A 14,258-nucleotide genomic window follows, 5' to 3' on the forward strand; every position below is an offset into this window, starting at 1 on the left:
ACATCTACAAAAATACCCTTTCACCACCAATTACTTGCATTTACACATATGAGTATATGTAGTTTAGGGGGGGGGTGTGCATGCACATGTACATACACTAGAAATATTAGCAAGAAGATGTTGAATGGCAGGCCCTTTGTATCATCAGAGGCCTCGCACAGAGCTTGGTAAGTGTAGGTGTTGAATAAGTACTTGATAACTGATTGATGTACTGTACTATTTCAGGATTTCTGACTTTTTCATTGTGCCACAAGCTCTTCCCTTTTATTTCTAAACTCCACATGTCCATCTTAGCATATCCAAAACGGAATTAATGACCTTTCCACTCTAGGCCTTCCTTTCTTTCTGATTTTTCTGTGCTGTCAAAGGACCCATTTCCCTTCTACTTACCCAGTGACCAACCTAGGGATCGATCTTGTCTCCTTTGTCTCACCAAGTTGAGTCAATCACATGCCCAGTCCTACCAATTCTGCCTTCATTGCCACTTTCTTGTAGATCCCCTTCTCTTCTCTGACACTGCCGATATCCTAAGGAAAGTTCTTATTAACTATAACAATAACTAGTTGGTAAGTATATCTGCTTTCAGTCTCTCCCCAGTCTAGTCCATAGACCATGCAGCGGCCCGAATCTTCTTAAAGTCTAAGTCTAGTTATGGTAACTAACCCTTTCTAATGCAGTCAACTCTCATTACCTCCTAAGATCAAATATAAAGTCCTCTAGTTAGCTTTTAAAGTCATTCCAAACCTGACCTTTATGGTTTTTTCCCAGTTTTTTCTCCTTACTCCTCTCCACATATCACATTCTGTGATAATATACATGGACCTTCTAGGTGTTTCTTTGAACATAACACTCAGTTTTCCAATTCCAGATTTTTTTTTTTTATAAAGAATGTTTACTTCGGGGGTTATAATAGACTTTTTTTTTAATTTTATTTTTTTAATAACTTTTTATTGATAGAACGCATGCCAGGGTAACTATTTACAGCATTATCCCTTGCATTCAATTCTGTTCCGATTTTTCCCCTCCCTCCCTCCACCCCTTTCCCCAGATGGCAAGCAGTCCTTTACATGTTGAATGGGCTGCAGTATATCCTAGATACAATATATGTGTGCAGAACCGAACAGTTTTCTTGTTGCACAGGGAGAATTGAATTCAGAAGGTATAAATAACCCGGGAAGAAAAACAAAAATGCAAGCAGTTTATATTCATCTCCCAGTGTTCTTTCTTTGGGTGTAGCTGCTTCTGTACATTCTTGATCAATTGAAACTGAATTAGCTCTCTTTATCGAAGAGATCCACTTCCATCAGAATACATCCTCAAACAGTATCATTGTTGAGGTATATAATGATCTCCTGGTTCTGCTCATTTCACTCAGCATCAGTTCATGTAAGTCTCACCAGTCTTCTCTATATTCATCCTGCTGGTCATTCCTTACAGAACAGTAATATTCCATAACGTTCATATACCACAATTCGCTCAACCATTCTCCAATTGATGGGCATCCATTCATTTTCCAGCTTCTAGCCACTACAGACAGGGCTGCCACAAACATTTTGGCACATACAGGTCCCTTTCCCTTCTTTAGTATCTCTTTGGGGTATAAGCCCAGTAGAAACACTGCTGGATCAAAGGGTATGCACAGTTTGATAACTTTTTGAGCATAGTTCCAAATTGCTCTCCAGAATGGCTGGATGTGTTCACAATTCCACCAACAATGTATCAGTGTCCCTGTTTTCCCACATCCCCTCCAACATTCCCCATTATCTTTCCCTGTCATTCTAGCCAATCTGACAGGTGTGTAGTGGTATCTCAGAGTTGTCTTAATTTGCATTTCTCTGATTAATAATGATTTGGAGCATATTTTCATATGTCTATAAATAGTTTCAATTTCTTCGTCTGAGAATTGTCTGTTCATATCCTTTGACCATTTATCAATTGGAGAATGGTTTGATTTCTTATAGATTAGAGTCAATTCTCTATATATTTTGGAAATGAGGCCTTTATCAGAACCTTTGATTGTAAAAATGTTTTCCCAGTTTATTGTTTCCCTTCTAAATTCCAGATATTTTTACTGGCTGCTCCCATATCTGGAATTTTCTCCCTTATCACCTCAACCTCCTGGCTTCTCTGGCTTATTTCAAACTCCAGCTAAAATACCACCTTCTAAAGAAGCCAAGCTAAATCTCTCATTTGGTAATGACTTTCTTCTGTTAATTATCTCCAGATTTTCATATGTATAGCTTGTTTGTATATATTTGTTTACAACTTGTTTGTATCCCTCTCTACTATCCCTTTATAATGTAAGATGTTGGGGAACCAAAACTATCTTTTGCCTATATGTGTTCTCTAAAACCTGATAAAAGCTCATTGATTTGAGTTCTACTCTTCTGTGCCTTCATTTGTGGTTTTTATGATTTGCTAATGGTGAAAAAAAAAAAAAAAGTCATCAATTGGTGACTGATATTCTACACTTAATGTGGCCAGTCCTTGAATTAATAACACAATCTGTCAAGATTTCTATTTGAAACCTTTAAAGTTTCATAGCCCCCTCTAGCACTTCTGCTCTGTGATCTTCAGAATCTCGGGATTGTCCTTGTACCATAATCAGGCATTGAAAGAATACTCGTAAGAGATAAACCCAAACACAAAAACAATGATCTGGAATAGAATCTATTAGGGAAAAAAAAATTAGGGGTAGTAGATCTCAGACACTGTCAAAGTTAAAAAAAAAAAAAAAACGAATCCAATCAAGAGAGAAAACTTTGTGTGTGTGTACATACAATATAAAGAGAGAAGGGGGCATATCTCCGCATATGTGTGTGTATAAAAATAATGTGTGTGCAGGTGTATATATACATGTAAACGTAAATATATCCGTGCTTAACTGTAGTCTGCGTGGAGTAAAGTGGAAGAAGGAGAAAAGAGGAGGAAGAAGAATAAAGTAAAAAGTACATAGCAGAGGATAAAAGAAAAACTACAAAAAAAAAAAAAGAAAAGATAGACAATTATGAATACAATGTTATATTATATATTCTTTCTTGAAATGGAAATGCATTGCCTATTTTGAAGCTTCCCTGATGTTCTACTGGGCACAGTGCAATTTTCTTTTTTTGCATTTATGTTTTAAATAAATAAATAGAGGGAGAAAGGGAAAGAATGAACAAATGAACAGAAGGAGGGAAGAAAGAAAGAAAGAAAGGAAGGAAGGAAGGAAGGAAGGAAAGAAGGAAGGAAGGAAAGAAGGAAGGAAGGAAAGAAGGAAGGAAGGAAGAAGGAAGGAAGAAAGAAAATCATGCTCAGATGAGCATGATTCTATTCAATTGTGATAGAATGCTAAACCATAGAATCAATGGAAGCCTAAAATGAAGCCCTTCCTCATTCCCTTAACTTCTAGGGCCCCTTTCTTTCTAACGTGAAGCCCTTCCTAAACCCCACAAATTATGGAGTACTCCTAAATTATCTTGTATTTTAAGTATTTTGTATTTGTTCTCTACATAGATAAGAAGTAGCTAAGTAAATGAATAGAACACTTTGTGGTCAGGAAGGTGAGTTTCAATCCAGCCTTATGTGACTCCTGGGCAAGTCACTTAACCACTGTTTGCCTCAGTTTCCTTATTTGTAAAATGAGAATAATAATAATAACATTGATCTCCCATGGTTGTCATGATGATCAATTAAAATAATAATTGTAAAGTATTTAGCACAGTACCTGGAACATAGTATTATATAAATATTAGCTGTTATAATTATTGCTGTTTTGTTAAATATGTACTTATCTCCATTAGGTGCTTGAAAAAATAACCTTTTTTGTTCTTTAAATCAGATTCTAAATGCCTAACTGTGCTTGACAAATAATGCGTGCTTTTAAAATGTTGGTAATTGATTGATTGATGATCCACTAGTTCAAGGGAATAATTGAAGATGACAAGGTCCAGGGGAAATAGTTGAATGGGTATTAAGAATAAGTAATCCTTTAAAGGTATCAACTCTCTGTTGAGTTTGAGTATCTGAGAATCCCAGAGAATCCATCAGTTTAGGCTGTGAAATTCATAACAGTTCTGCTGCTTTGAGAGCAAACTCCCCTTTTTGTGGGGTTTTTCCATATTTCCCATTAGTGAATAAGAGAATTTTGGATTGATAGAATTTTCTTCTCAGAATAGAATAAAATTTTAGGATATTGGTTGAATTGAGTAGGTACAAAAATTTTTTTGACAAGTTGTAGCACCTCTTCTTATTTAAAAGCAAAACAAACTGTTAAGAGTAGAGATAAAGAAGAGCTTTTTAAAATATGTAATATAACATATAAGTATATATAATAATATAAGTAGTATCTGTCTAAAACCAGGAGCTAGCATTATCTACAATAGGAATAAGCTAAAGGACTTTCCAATAAGATCAGAGCTAAGTAAGGATTTCCATTTTCACCATTACTATTCATTATATGGCTAAAATATTCGTTATATAGCAAAAAGAAATGAAGAAGAAATTGAGAATAAGCATAGGCACAAAAAGGAAATCAAATTATTACTTTTTTCAGATGAAGTTGTCTTTTTAATAGTCAATTTAAAAACTAGTTAAAACAATTCCCAACTTCAGCAAAATTGCAACATAAATAATACAATCATGTAAATTATTAGCATTTCTGTGTATTACTGAGAAAATCCATCAGAGAACTAATTGCTCATGGGTGGGTTAAGCTATTACGATAAAAATAATAATAATAATAATAATAATAATTGTGTTAGACTAGTCAAACTACCAAAGAATTACTTTATAGAGCAGAAAAAAAAAGTAGCAAAATTCTTCTGAATGAATAAAAGATCAAGAATGTAAAGGGAATTGGTGAAAAACCATGGGAATGAAGGAGGCCTAGCAGTACCTGACCTCAAACTATACTTCAAAACTGTAATTATCAAAACACTTTTGTACTGTGTAGGAAATCAAGTTGATCAGTAAAATGGATTAATTATACCACATACAGAAGTAAATGGCACAGTAATCTACTGTTTGATAAACCCAAAGATGACAGCTATTGGGGCAAAAATTTGCTATTTAACAAAAATTGTTGGGAAAACAAAAGAACCCAGCTGTAAACTAAACTCTCATACCATTTGCCAAAATATACTCCAAATGCCTATATGATTTAGATATAAAAGTTAGCATTATAAAGAAATTGGTGTTGCATGGAAAAAAGTGTACTCAGATCTAAGGATATGGAAAGAGTTCATAAGCTAGAGAGAGTCATGAAAAATAAAGTAGACAATTTTGATTATATTTTAAAATTTTAATTGTTTATAAGCAAAGCTAATTCAGCTAAAATAAGAGGAAAAGCAATACATTGGTATATATGGTACATGGTGCAATGAAAACTTACTGCAGATTTCTCCTTACTGCAGATTTCTCCTCACTCCCTCAATTTTTTTTGGTAAAGATCTCATTTTTAGATTTTATAGGAAACTGAATCAAGTTTATAAGAACAAGAACCATTTTCCAGGTGATGAATAGTCAAAGAATATGAATAAAGAAAAAGAGAAAGATATCCAGATTTATAAATAATCATATTAAAAATGTTCTAAATCACTAATAATCAACAAAATGCAAAGTAAAACATCTCTGAGATACTATCTCACAACTATCAGATCAACATAATTGACTAAGAAATAAAGTGATAAATTATAGAGGAACTGTGAGAAAATAGGCATGTTAGTGTACTGTTAGTGATACTGTAACCTGGTCCTGCTATTCTGGAAAGTATGGTAAACTACAACCAATCCTGAGCTTTCAAGGGATAACATTCCTAGAAAATGGCTTGAATGTTTAAAAAAAAATGTGAATATTGATACATTGAATTTATGGGGAAGAGGAGGTTAGGTTCCTACTCAAAACTAATCCTTCTCTAGAGATTCTGATAACCTATAAAATGGCAGTACACAAAATGAAATTGGTGACTTGCAAACATTTTTCTTCAATACTAGCACACTAGAATTCTGGGACCTTTTGTACTAATATCTCAGTTTAAAAAATATTTTAGAAAATATTCACTTTTTTAATAGATGAAATCCACAGTACCAAAATTATTATATAGCAAATAAAACCAAACTAAACATTTTTTATTTTGAATCTTACTTTCCACAGGATAAGATGGCAGTGTAAAAGACTATTATTATAGTCTGTATTACTATGTAAAAGACTATATTCTATATTGCTGTAAACTTTCTGCTTTGGGCATAATCTTAAAACCTCTGAAGAGTTGCTGAGACTTTAGTTGCCTCTCTCAGAAGACAATAGAATTGGCAAGATTTTGATACCACCTCTGACTTTGTTTTTCATGGCTGGTAGATGGCATTGGAGATTGTGAAGGATACCATTTTGAAATAATCCATCAGTGATGTCAGGTTTGGTTACAAGAAAGTTCAGAAAATCTTCAGAGTCATTAAATGTCCATTTTTAAAAATTCATTGTTATGAATAATTTTGCTAGCTATGATATTTTTAGCAACAGGCCTGGTTCTTTTCATTGCTGGTATATATGATTCCAGGATCTTTTGTTTTTTATTGTGGATGCTGCTAAGTCTTGGATAATTCTAATTGTAGCTCCAGCATATTTGAATTGTTTTTTCTTTTTTCTTGCAAAATTTTCTCTTTGATCTGGAGGTTTTGAAATTTGGCAATGTTTTCACATTGTATTTCCATAAAGGATCTCCTTGAGGTGATGATTAGTGGATTTTTTTCTATTTCTACTTTCTCCTCAATGTTCTATCACTTCAGGACAATTTCCTTGGATTATTTCTTATATTATTGTGTCAAGATTCTTTTTCTGGTCACAGCTTTCAGGTAGCCCAATTCTTATTTTTTTTCTTCTTGATCTGTTCCCCAGATCTGTTGTTTTTCTTATGTATCACATTCTGTTCTATTTTTTCTTTCTTTATATTCTGTTTTGTTATTTCTTATTATATTTAGCTTCACTGATTTCTCCTTGCTCAATTCTAATTTTCAAAGAGTTACTCATCTTTAAGACTTCTCCTACATCCTTTTCTAGTTGGTTAACTTTTTTTCCCCCATAATCTTGTTTTTCTTGGTTGGTTTTTATTTATTTTTGTTTTTTTCACTGTCTCTCATTTGACTTTTTTTTGGGGGGAGGGGTTTACTTATTTATTAGTTTGTTTTTTGCTGAGGCAATTGGGGTTAAGTGACTTTGCCCAGGGTCACACAGTTAGGAAGTATTAAGTGTCCGAGATCAGATTTGAACTCAGGTTCTTCTGACTTTAGGGCCAACTCTTTAGCCACTGTTTCATCTAGCTGCCCCTCTCATTTGATTTTTAAATTCTTTTTTGAGTTCTATAAATCCTTTCTGGGTATGGAGCCATTTAATGTCACACTTTGGGGTAGAAGAAGATTTTTTTACCTAAATGTCTTTCTCTGAAGCTGAAGCCCTGTCTTCCCTATTTCCATAGTAAGTTTCTGTGGTTGGGTACTTCTTTGCAGGTTCATTGTTTTGTTATGTTTTGTTTTCCAGTGGGAAGTATAAAGGCCTCTAATGGGAGAGGGTGATTCTAGCTTCACTTAAGCTTTCTGTTCTTACCTGGAACCCCAAACCAAAAATTCCACCCTCCTGCAAGTGTTGGCCAATAGTAGGGTCCCTGCCCACTGCTTTTGGGTATGCTGATTTCTCCTTATCACAGGCCCCATCTCTGCAGCACAGCTGGGCCTGCTGTTCCTAATCAGCCTTCCCCAACTTAGACCACCAACTATAATGGGCTGAAGCTCTTGAAGCTCTCTTGTACTGAGGTCCCTCTTAGCACTTGAGGCTAATTAGCAATTGGGCAATACTCTATTAATATATGCTTGGAGAAAGAATGGCCCTGCCCACTCTCTGTGCAAGCTGGATGTGTTGTATAGGAGATTGCAGAGGATTTGGTGGGTGGAGTAAGAGGCAGAGGCACTGTTGGTCAGATTCGTGTTGTGACTGCTCTCATTTCGTATTGCCATTTATCCCTTCACCTCCGCAAAGAATAAAGATCAAGGATTTTCCCTTATTCTGACTCCAGCTGATTTTAATATACTCTGGGTGCTAAATGGGGTCATCACAACCAATTCCACAGGAAGTCCTGGAGGTGAAAGTTTCTGTGGCTCCAGCCAAATCTAGCTAGCCTCAGGGCTCCCCACTTGTTATTTCTAGCAAGTTAACTAGAAGTGTTTCCATTTCACAAGTTAGTCTCCCACATGGCTTCTTTTTTGGGATCCTGGGTTGTACCAGGAGGACCCCTGTTCTGCCTCAAATCTTCCTGATTTTTCACCAATCTATGTATGCCTTGAGGTGCAGATTTGTTCTGTGTGTGAGTGAAATCTGGAGAGATTTCAATTTATTGACCTACTCCCCCAGACCCTTCATTTAAGAAAAATCACTTTCGCTGCTGGGGTAGAAGAGATTACAGTAGAATTAGACTTGAAACAGGTAAACTATGATGGTATCTTATATATAAATAGTGAAGTTTAGTAAAGTTAGAGGGTTGGAATAGGACCCTGCATGTAGACTAGAAAATACACACCCTGAAGGTGATGTGGTTAGTGGCACTGCAGAGAGTTGTGGGAATCCCCTTTGGTCAGTGCAGGTCCAATGTAAAAAGAATCCACGAATCCAAAACGTCTGACTGGCAAAAGGGAAGTTTATTGTGTTGGCACTGAGAAGCCAGCTTTGCTAAAAAGACTGACTTCTTAGTGACAAGGGCCTGGCAAAGAAATAATAAAAGGTTATCACTGAGGTCTCTTCACAGCAGGCAGGAGTCCTGGTAGGCAACTGTTCCAAGAGGAGAGGTCACTTGGCAAAGCATACTACTTCAGACTTCTGCAAAGAATGGAATTTAAAAAATTTTTTAATAGGAAATCTGAGACTGGGGTTTCAATTGAATGAGATTTCTTCAATGTTGTCACTGTTCCCAGGCCTAGATTTCCAGTTAAATGAGACTACTTAAGTTGGAACTAAGTAGGGAGTGGTCCTGGGCCAATCTTAATAAAACCACTTAATTGCACCAAAGTGTGGGTCCCTGACAGAAGAGTGTTTCAGGGTTCACCCCCATCAAAGGAACTGCCCCATTTTAACAGAAGCCCTGAAGCATCTGTATGTTGACTTGTAGAATGGGAAAATTTGGTTGAAACTGGATTGTTTGAGTCTAAGGATGGCTTTATTCTTCCTGCCTAAAAAGTAGCCTACCAAGGGCTGCAGACTGATTCCTCTACTGATCATGGGCAAATCAGTTTCTCTGGATCTATTTCCTCACTTTAAAATAGGAATAATAATTGTAGTTATGAACTTTCTGGGTTGTTGTAAACATAAAATCAGATAATATTTGTAAAGTGCATTTTAAACCTTGTATTTCTATCAATTGAATTCTGATGGTATCATTGGTGATATCAAGTAGAGATTGAATGATTGTTTATGTTACAGAGGGAATTCTTGTTTTGAGTACAAGTTGAATTAGATGGCCACTGAAGTCTGTTTTAACGTGGGTCCCAATAAACGATGTGTTGGATTTGCGCACACACACACACACACACACACACACACACAGTGTGTATGTACTCCTAAATCAAAGATACCATGATTTGTCATATGTTAAAGTTGCTTTTGCTCAGTCTAATATGTATTTTTCCTTTTGCTGTTTCAGTTCTTCCCCATCAGGAGTATTCCTTGAGAAGGACTATGAGATTTATCGGGATTACAATGCAGAAGGCCAACTTCTTCATTACAGGTAGTGAATGTTTACTTCCATGTTTTCGTAGCTGTCTTTTATTAGAAAGAGGAGTTCTCTTCCATGTATTTTGAGATTCAGTAGGGGGTGGGAGATAACCTGACTCCTGAAACAATCAAGATAAACAAAGTTGTCTGTCTTTCACCAAATGACTGCTGAATTCATATTAAGGGATCTCTTCTTGGAGATGTTTATCTATGTGTTTAGCAAACTGTTTAGCATCTTTCTTTATCAAGCTAAAATTTAGCTTAGATCAATTTATCTCATTAGTTATACCAGTTTTTTTCTTTGCCTTCTCATACCTCATCTTATACATATCAGCCACATCCTATTGATGTTTTTTTGTGTTATTTTTTCCATTAGATTAACTTTATAACTTCTTGTAAATTCTTTTCATCCTTTTGGCTACCTTTTATTCTTATCTTCTTTTTATCTAATTCTCTGGCAGTCAACACAATATCCCTAGAGTTCTTATCTTTCCCAGTTAATTTAGCCCCACTCTCATAAAAAGGATAGAATTTTCCCCCTCCTTTTAGTGAAAAATGCATATATACATTCCATACCACATATGATCATGGCCTTGGGATTGGGAGAAAGGAAGGTGATACTATAGGAAATTATTTATGGTAATATTGACACTTCTTTGCTAGAAAACTGGTTGTGTACCAAAGCCTCAGAACGGTAATCTTTTCTTATTTTTGTTGTTGTTCAGTCATGTCTGACTTTTTGTGATTTCATTTGTGGTTTTCTTGGCAGAGACACCGAAGTGTTTTGCCATTTCCTTTTCCAGCTCATTTTACAGATGAGAAAATTGAGGTAGACGTGTGTGAGTGGCTTGTCGCCAGGGTTATAGTCATATTTGAGGTCATATTTGAATTCAGGAAGGTTTTCTTGACTTTAAAACTGACACTGTATTTACTTTATCATCTGGCTATTTTCTTTTCTTATTGCTATATGTTAAGTATAATGAACAGTGATGATCAAGGAAGCAAGCATAATTATTATGAGGGAAGGGGTGGAATCTTTGTTGTGCTACTGACAATTGGAAATGCAGCTCGTGCTATTGTCCAGGATTCCCTTGAAATAACTTTATTTCATAGAGCAGCACAGTTGCTAGAGCTCTCATCCTGGAGCCAGGCAAACTGGATTTCAAATCTGTCCTCAGACACTTACTGACTTTATGACCCTGGGCAAGCCTTTTATCTGCTTTAGGTTCCTTATCTATAAAATGGAGATAATAATACCCCTACTCTCTAGATCATTGAGAGGATCAACTGAGATAATAATTATAAAATACTTAACACAATGCCTAGTGCTTAAGAGGTGTTATATAAATAATCAGCATTTTTTACGTATATCATTATTCCACTATTGTACCAGATTTGCAATTTTGTATTTTTATTAACTGTATGTTTATTATATCTTATTTACAAGATTATAAACTTCCATTAATGCAATGACTGTATCTTACTTAAACTTTCAATGTTTCCCAGCACAGGTCCTAAGAAATTCTTTTATCACTATTATTCTCTCTACATTAAATATTTTTCCTGGTGTAGTCTTTCCATTCCTACTCCTAAATGTTTCTCTATTATTTCCTTTCTATGTAATATACTCCTCCCCAGATTTCTCTACTTTGTCTCCTTTATTATCTTCTTTATCATTAATTTCTGACTTCTTATACATATTCACATTGTTTAGCAATCTATCCATATCCTTTGGTTATCTCATCCTTCACTCTAGTGTTCTTGGTTTCCATTTCATCTGTTTGCACTTTCTTCCATGGCATTTCTGCTTCTTGTCTCTTGTCTATATACCAGGGATAGGTGAAGAAACTAAAACTCCTCCAGAAAGCTAAATGACAGATCCATTCATAATAATAATGATTCATTCTTCTTCCCAAGCTAAAAGAGAACTGCTTCCTAATTAGTATAATCAAAAAATTTCCTTCTCATCTTTTATAGTTTCTTGTCTCCCAGCTGATCACCAAACACCACTAGATAGATAGTTCCAGTGACTCATTCTATTCTGCCTCTGAGGCAAATGTTGCTAGAAATAATGGGTTTGGTTCTCTGACACACTTTCATCTTTGTAGAACAATTGTTAGAATTCTTACAAGGTGCTAAGTCACTGGAATTGATAGAGACAATAATTATCTAATTTAGCATGGTACTTAACAGTTCTCTAGTTTACTAATGTACTTAGTACTTGTTAGAGTTCCACAAGATTCACACCTTTAAGACAGCATATATAAGGAGGAGCCCACCAAAGGACAAGCCCATGAAGAGACAAGCCCACTCTTGGAGTTGGAGACAGATTCATTCCATATTCCACCTTTGTGCTGGTTGGAGACATTCAGAGGGAGCTAGGAGCTGAAGCTCAAGACTTTGAAGGACACAATAAAGGATTTGGATTTTAACTCCTGGCTACATTTGGGGTGATTACACTGAACTGAAACGAAGGCTGCCCCCAAAAGTCCCCCAAGAAACCTGCTCCTAGAGAACTTTATAATTTAAATAAGAACATTACATTTTGGTGCCCGAATGTGGGACAGACACAATCCTGATTCCAGTGGGAAAGCCTCTGATCCTGATTTCAGTGGAAAAGTCTCCTCGACCCAGAAATTAGGGTGAGTACAAAAACAGACAAGGAAACTTTGTTAAAGGGCTAAACTAGTATTTCAACTAAAATGGGACAGATGTTTAGAAAAGAGCCTTCTTTTCCAATTCAAGGAAAATGTTTAGAGAGCATTGTCAGACTTATGAAAAGCCAAGGTTTGATTATAATTTGGGAGCAGATCACTAAACTTTTAGAAACTGTACAGTACATATCTCCTTGGTTCTCTATGGGAAAAGAATTGGATCCAGATGAATGGAAATTAGTAGGAGAGCAATTAGGTGAATACTACAATTCCAATCCAAATTCAATTTCCAAAAATACACTTAATACATATAATTTAATACAACTGGCTTTAAGAAATTATATGTGTTAGAATAAAGAAAAAGAAGAAAGAGCAGGGGGAGGTACCAACTAAATTAGGTGAAAAGGATGAAAAATCACATAAGAATGGAGTTAAGTACAATTCTGAGTGTGGCACTTCACAACAGAAGCATTTCCCATCCCCTGACCTACTTCCCTCTATTAATTCTTCATGGGTGGAGGGAGAAGGAGGAGGAGGGGGAGAGGCAGTGACACAAACAGAACTACCTATTAAGCAGCCTATGACAAGATCACAAAAAGCATTGGTTAAGGCAAAAAAGGAAGGACAAGATATATCTGATTTAAAATTAAATGCATATCCTGTGATTGAAGAGCTTGACTCGTCAGGTCAAAAAAGGAAAAGATACACTCCTTTTGATCTGGAAAAAATTAAGGATTTGAAAAAATGTTGCACTCTTTATGGGGGTACATCGTCGTATGTTAAGATGTTACTAGATAATTTGGCTTATAAAATCTTAACCCCTAAGATTGGAAATCCATAGCAAGGACATGTTTAGAACCTGGACAAAACTTGTTGTGGCTTTCGGAGTATCATGAATTATGTAGGATTCAAACCCAAAGCAATAGGCAAACAGGAGTTAATGTACAAATCATTTTTGACCAACTAGCAGGTAAAGGTCAGTATGGAGAGAATTCAGAACAGATTAATTACCCCATAGAAGCGTATGAACAAATTGCTATTGCTGCTAGAAAAGCTTGGGGTACCTTTGCAGGAAAAGATCAAGGGGAAGCCTTCACAGAAATAGAGCAAGGTCCCAATGAACCTTTTGCTGATCTTGTGGGATGTTTGCAAATAGCTGTCACAAGAACCATTGAAGAAAATGCAGCTATAAGAATAATATTCAGACAACTGGCTAAGGAAAATGCTAATGAGGTTTGCAGAAGAATTATATGGGAACTACACAAAGATGTTCCATTAGAGGAGATCATAAGACACTGTGTCACAGTGGGCACAAGTGTTTATTATACCCAGATTATGATGAACATGGGAAGACAGGGTCCCTCTTGGCAAGGGATTTCTAGAGAAACTCGTCGTTGCTTTCAATGTGGAAAAATAGGATATCTGAGAGCTTAGTGTAGGTACAGAGAGGACAGGGTGAGAGAAAACCCAAAACCCCATGTCCAAAGTACAACTGAGGCTTCCACTGGTCCTCAGAATGTAGATTGACCCAGGGAAATGAGAGGCAGGGCCCAGCTCCAAGATATCATACAAAAGACAGAGGGGGCATTATGACAGCTGAGTTTACACCCAGAGAGTCTTTAGAAGGTCAGGACTCTGATGTGATCTATCAGCTGAAAAGCAATCACATGGCAGAAAGGGATTACATGATCAACCAGCAGAAAAGCAATCAGATAGCAGAAAGGGATTACAATTGGGGAGAATACAGGCCTTTTAAACCAACAAGGCAGTGTCCAGTGCAAACAGCTCCAATGTAGTTACCAAATGATGAAGAGAGATTTAGAAAGTGGTAAATAGAAGGGACTAGATAGGTTAAGTGCTTGGGAGAAA

The 14,258-nt window shown here is 36.0% G+C and overlaps 1 protein-coding gene across 2 annotated transcripts in view; it reads left to right on the plus strand.

Annotated features, from left to right (window-relative positions):
• The window catches only part of ARHGAP39 (Rho GTPase activating protein 39), a 350,045-nt gene that overhangs the window by 218,688 nt on the left and 117,099 nt on the right, over nucleotides 1-14,258 (plus strand). For both annotated transcript variants that reach the window (XM_051971244.1, XM_051971245.1), the window contains exon 5: nucleotides 9,665-9,748. In XM_051971244.1, the coding sequence (XP_051827204.1) occupies nucleotides 9,665-9,748 (84 nt within the window). The remainder of the gene's footprint in view (nucleotides 1-9,664; nucleotides 9,749-14,258) is intronic.

This window comes from Antechinus flavipes, chromosome 1 (genome assembly GCF_016432865.1).
Source record: "Antechinus flavipes isolate AdamAnt ecotype Samford, QLD, Australia chromosome 1, AdamAnt_v2, whole genome shotgun sequence".
Classification (NCBI taxonomy): domain Eukaryota; kingdom Metazoa; phylum Chordata; class Mammalia; order Dasyuromorphia; family Dasyuridae; genus Antechinus; species Antechinus flavipes.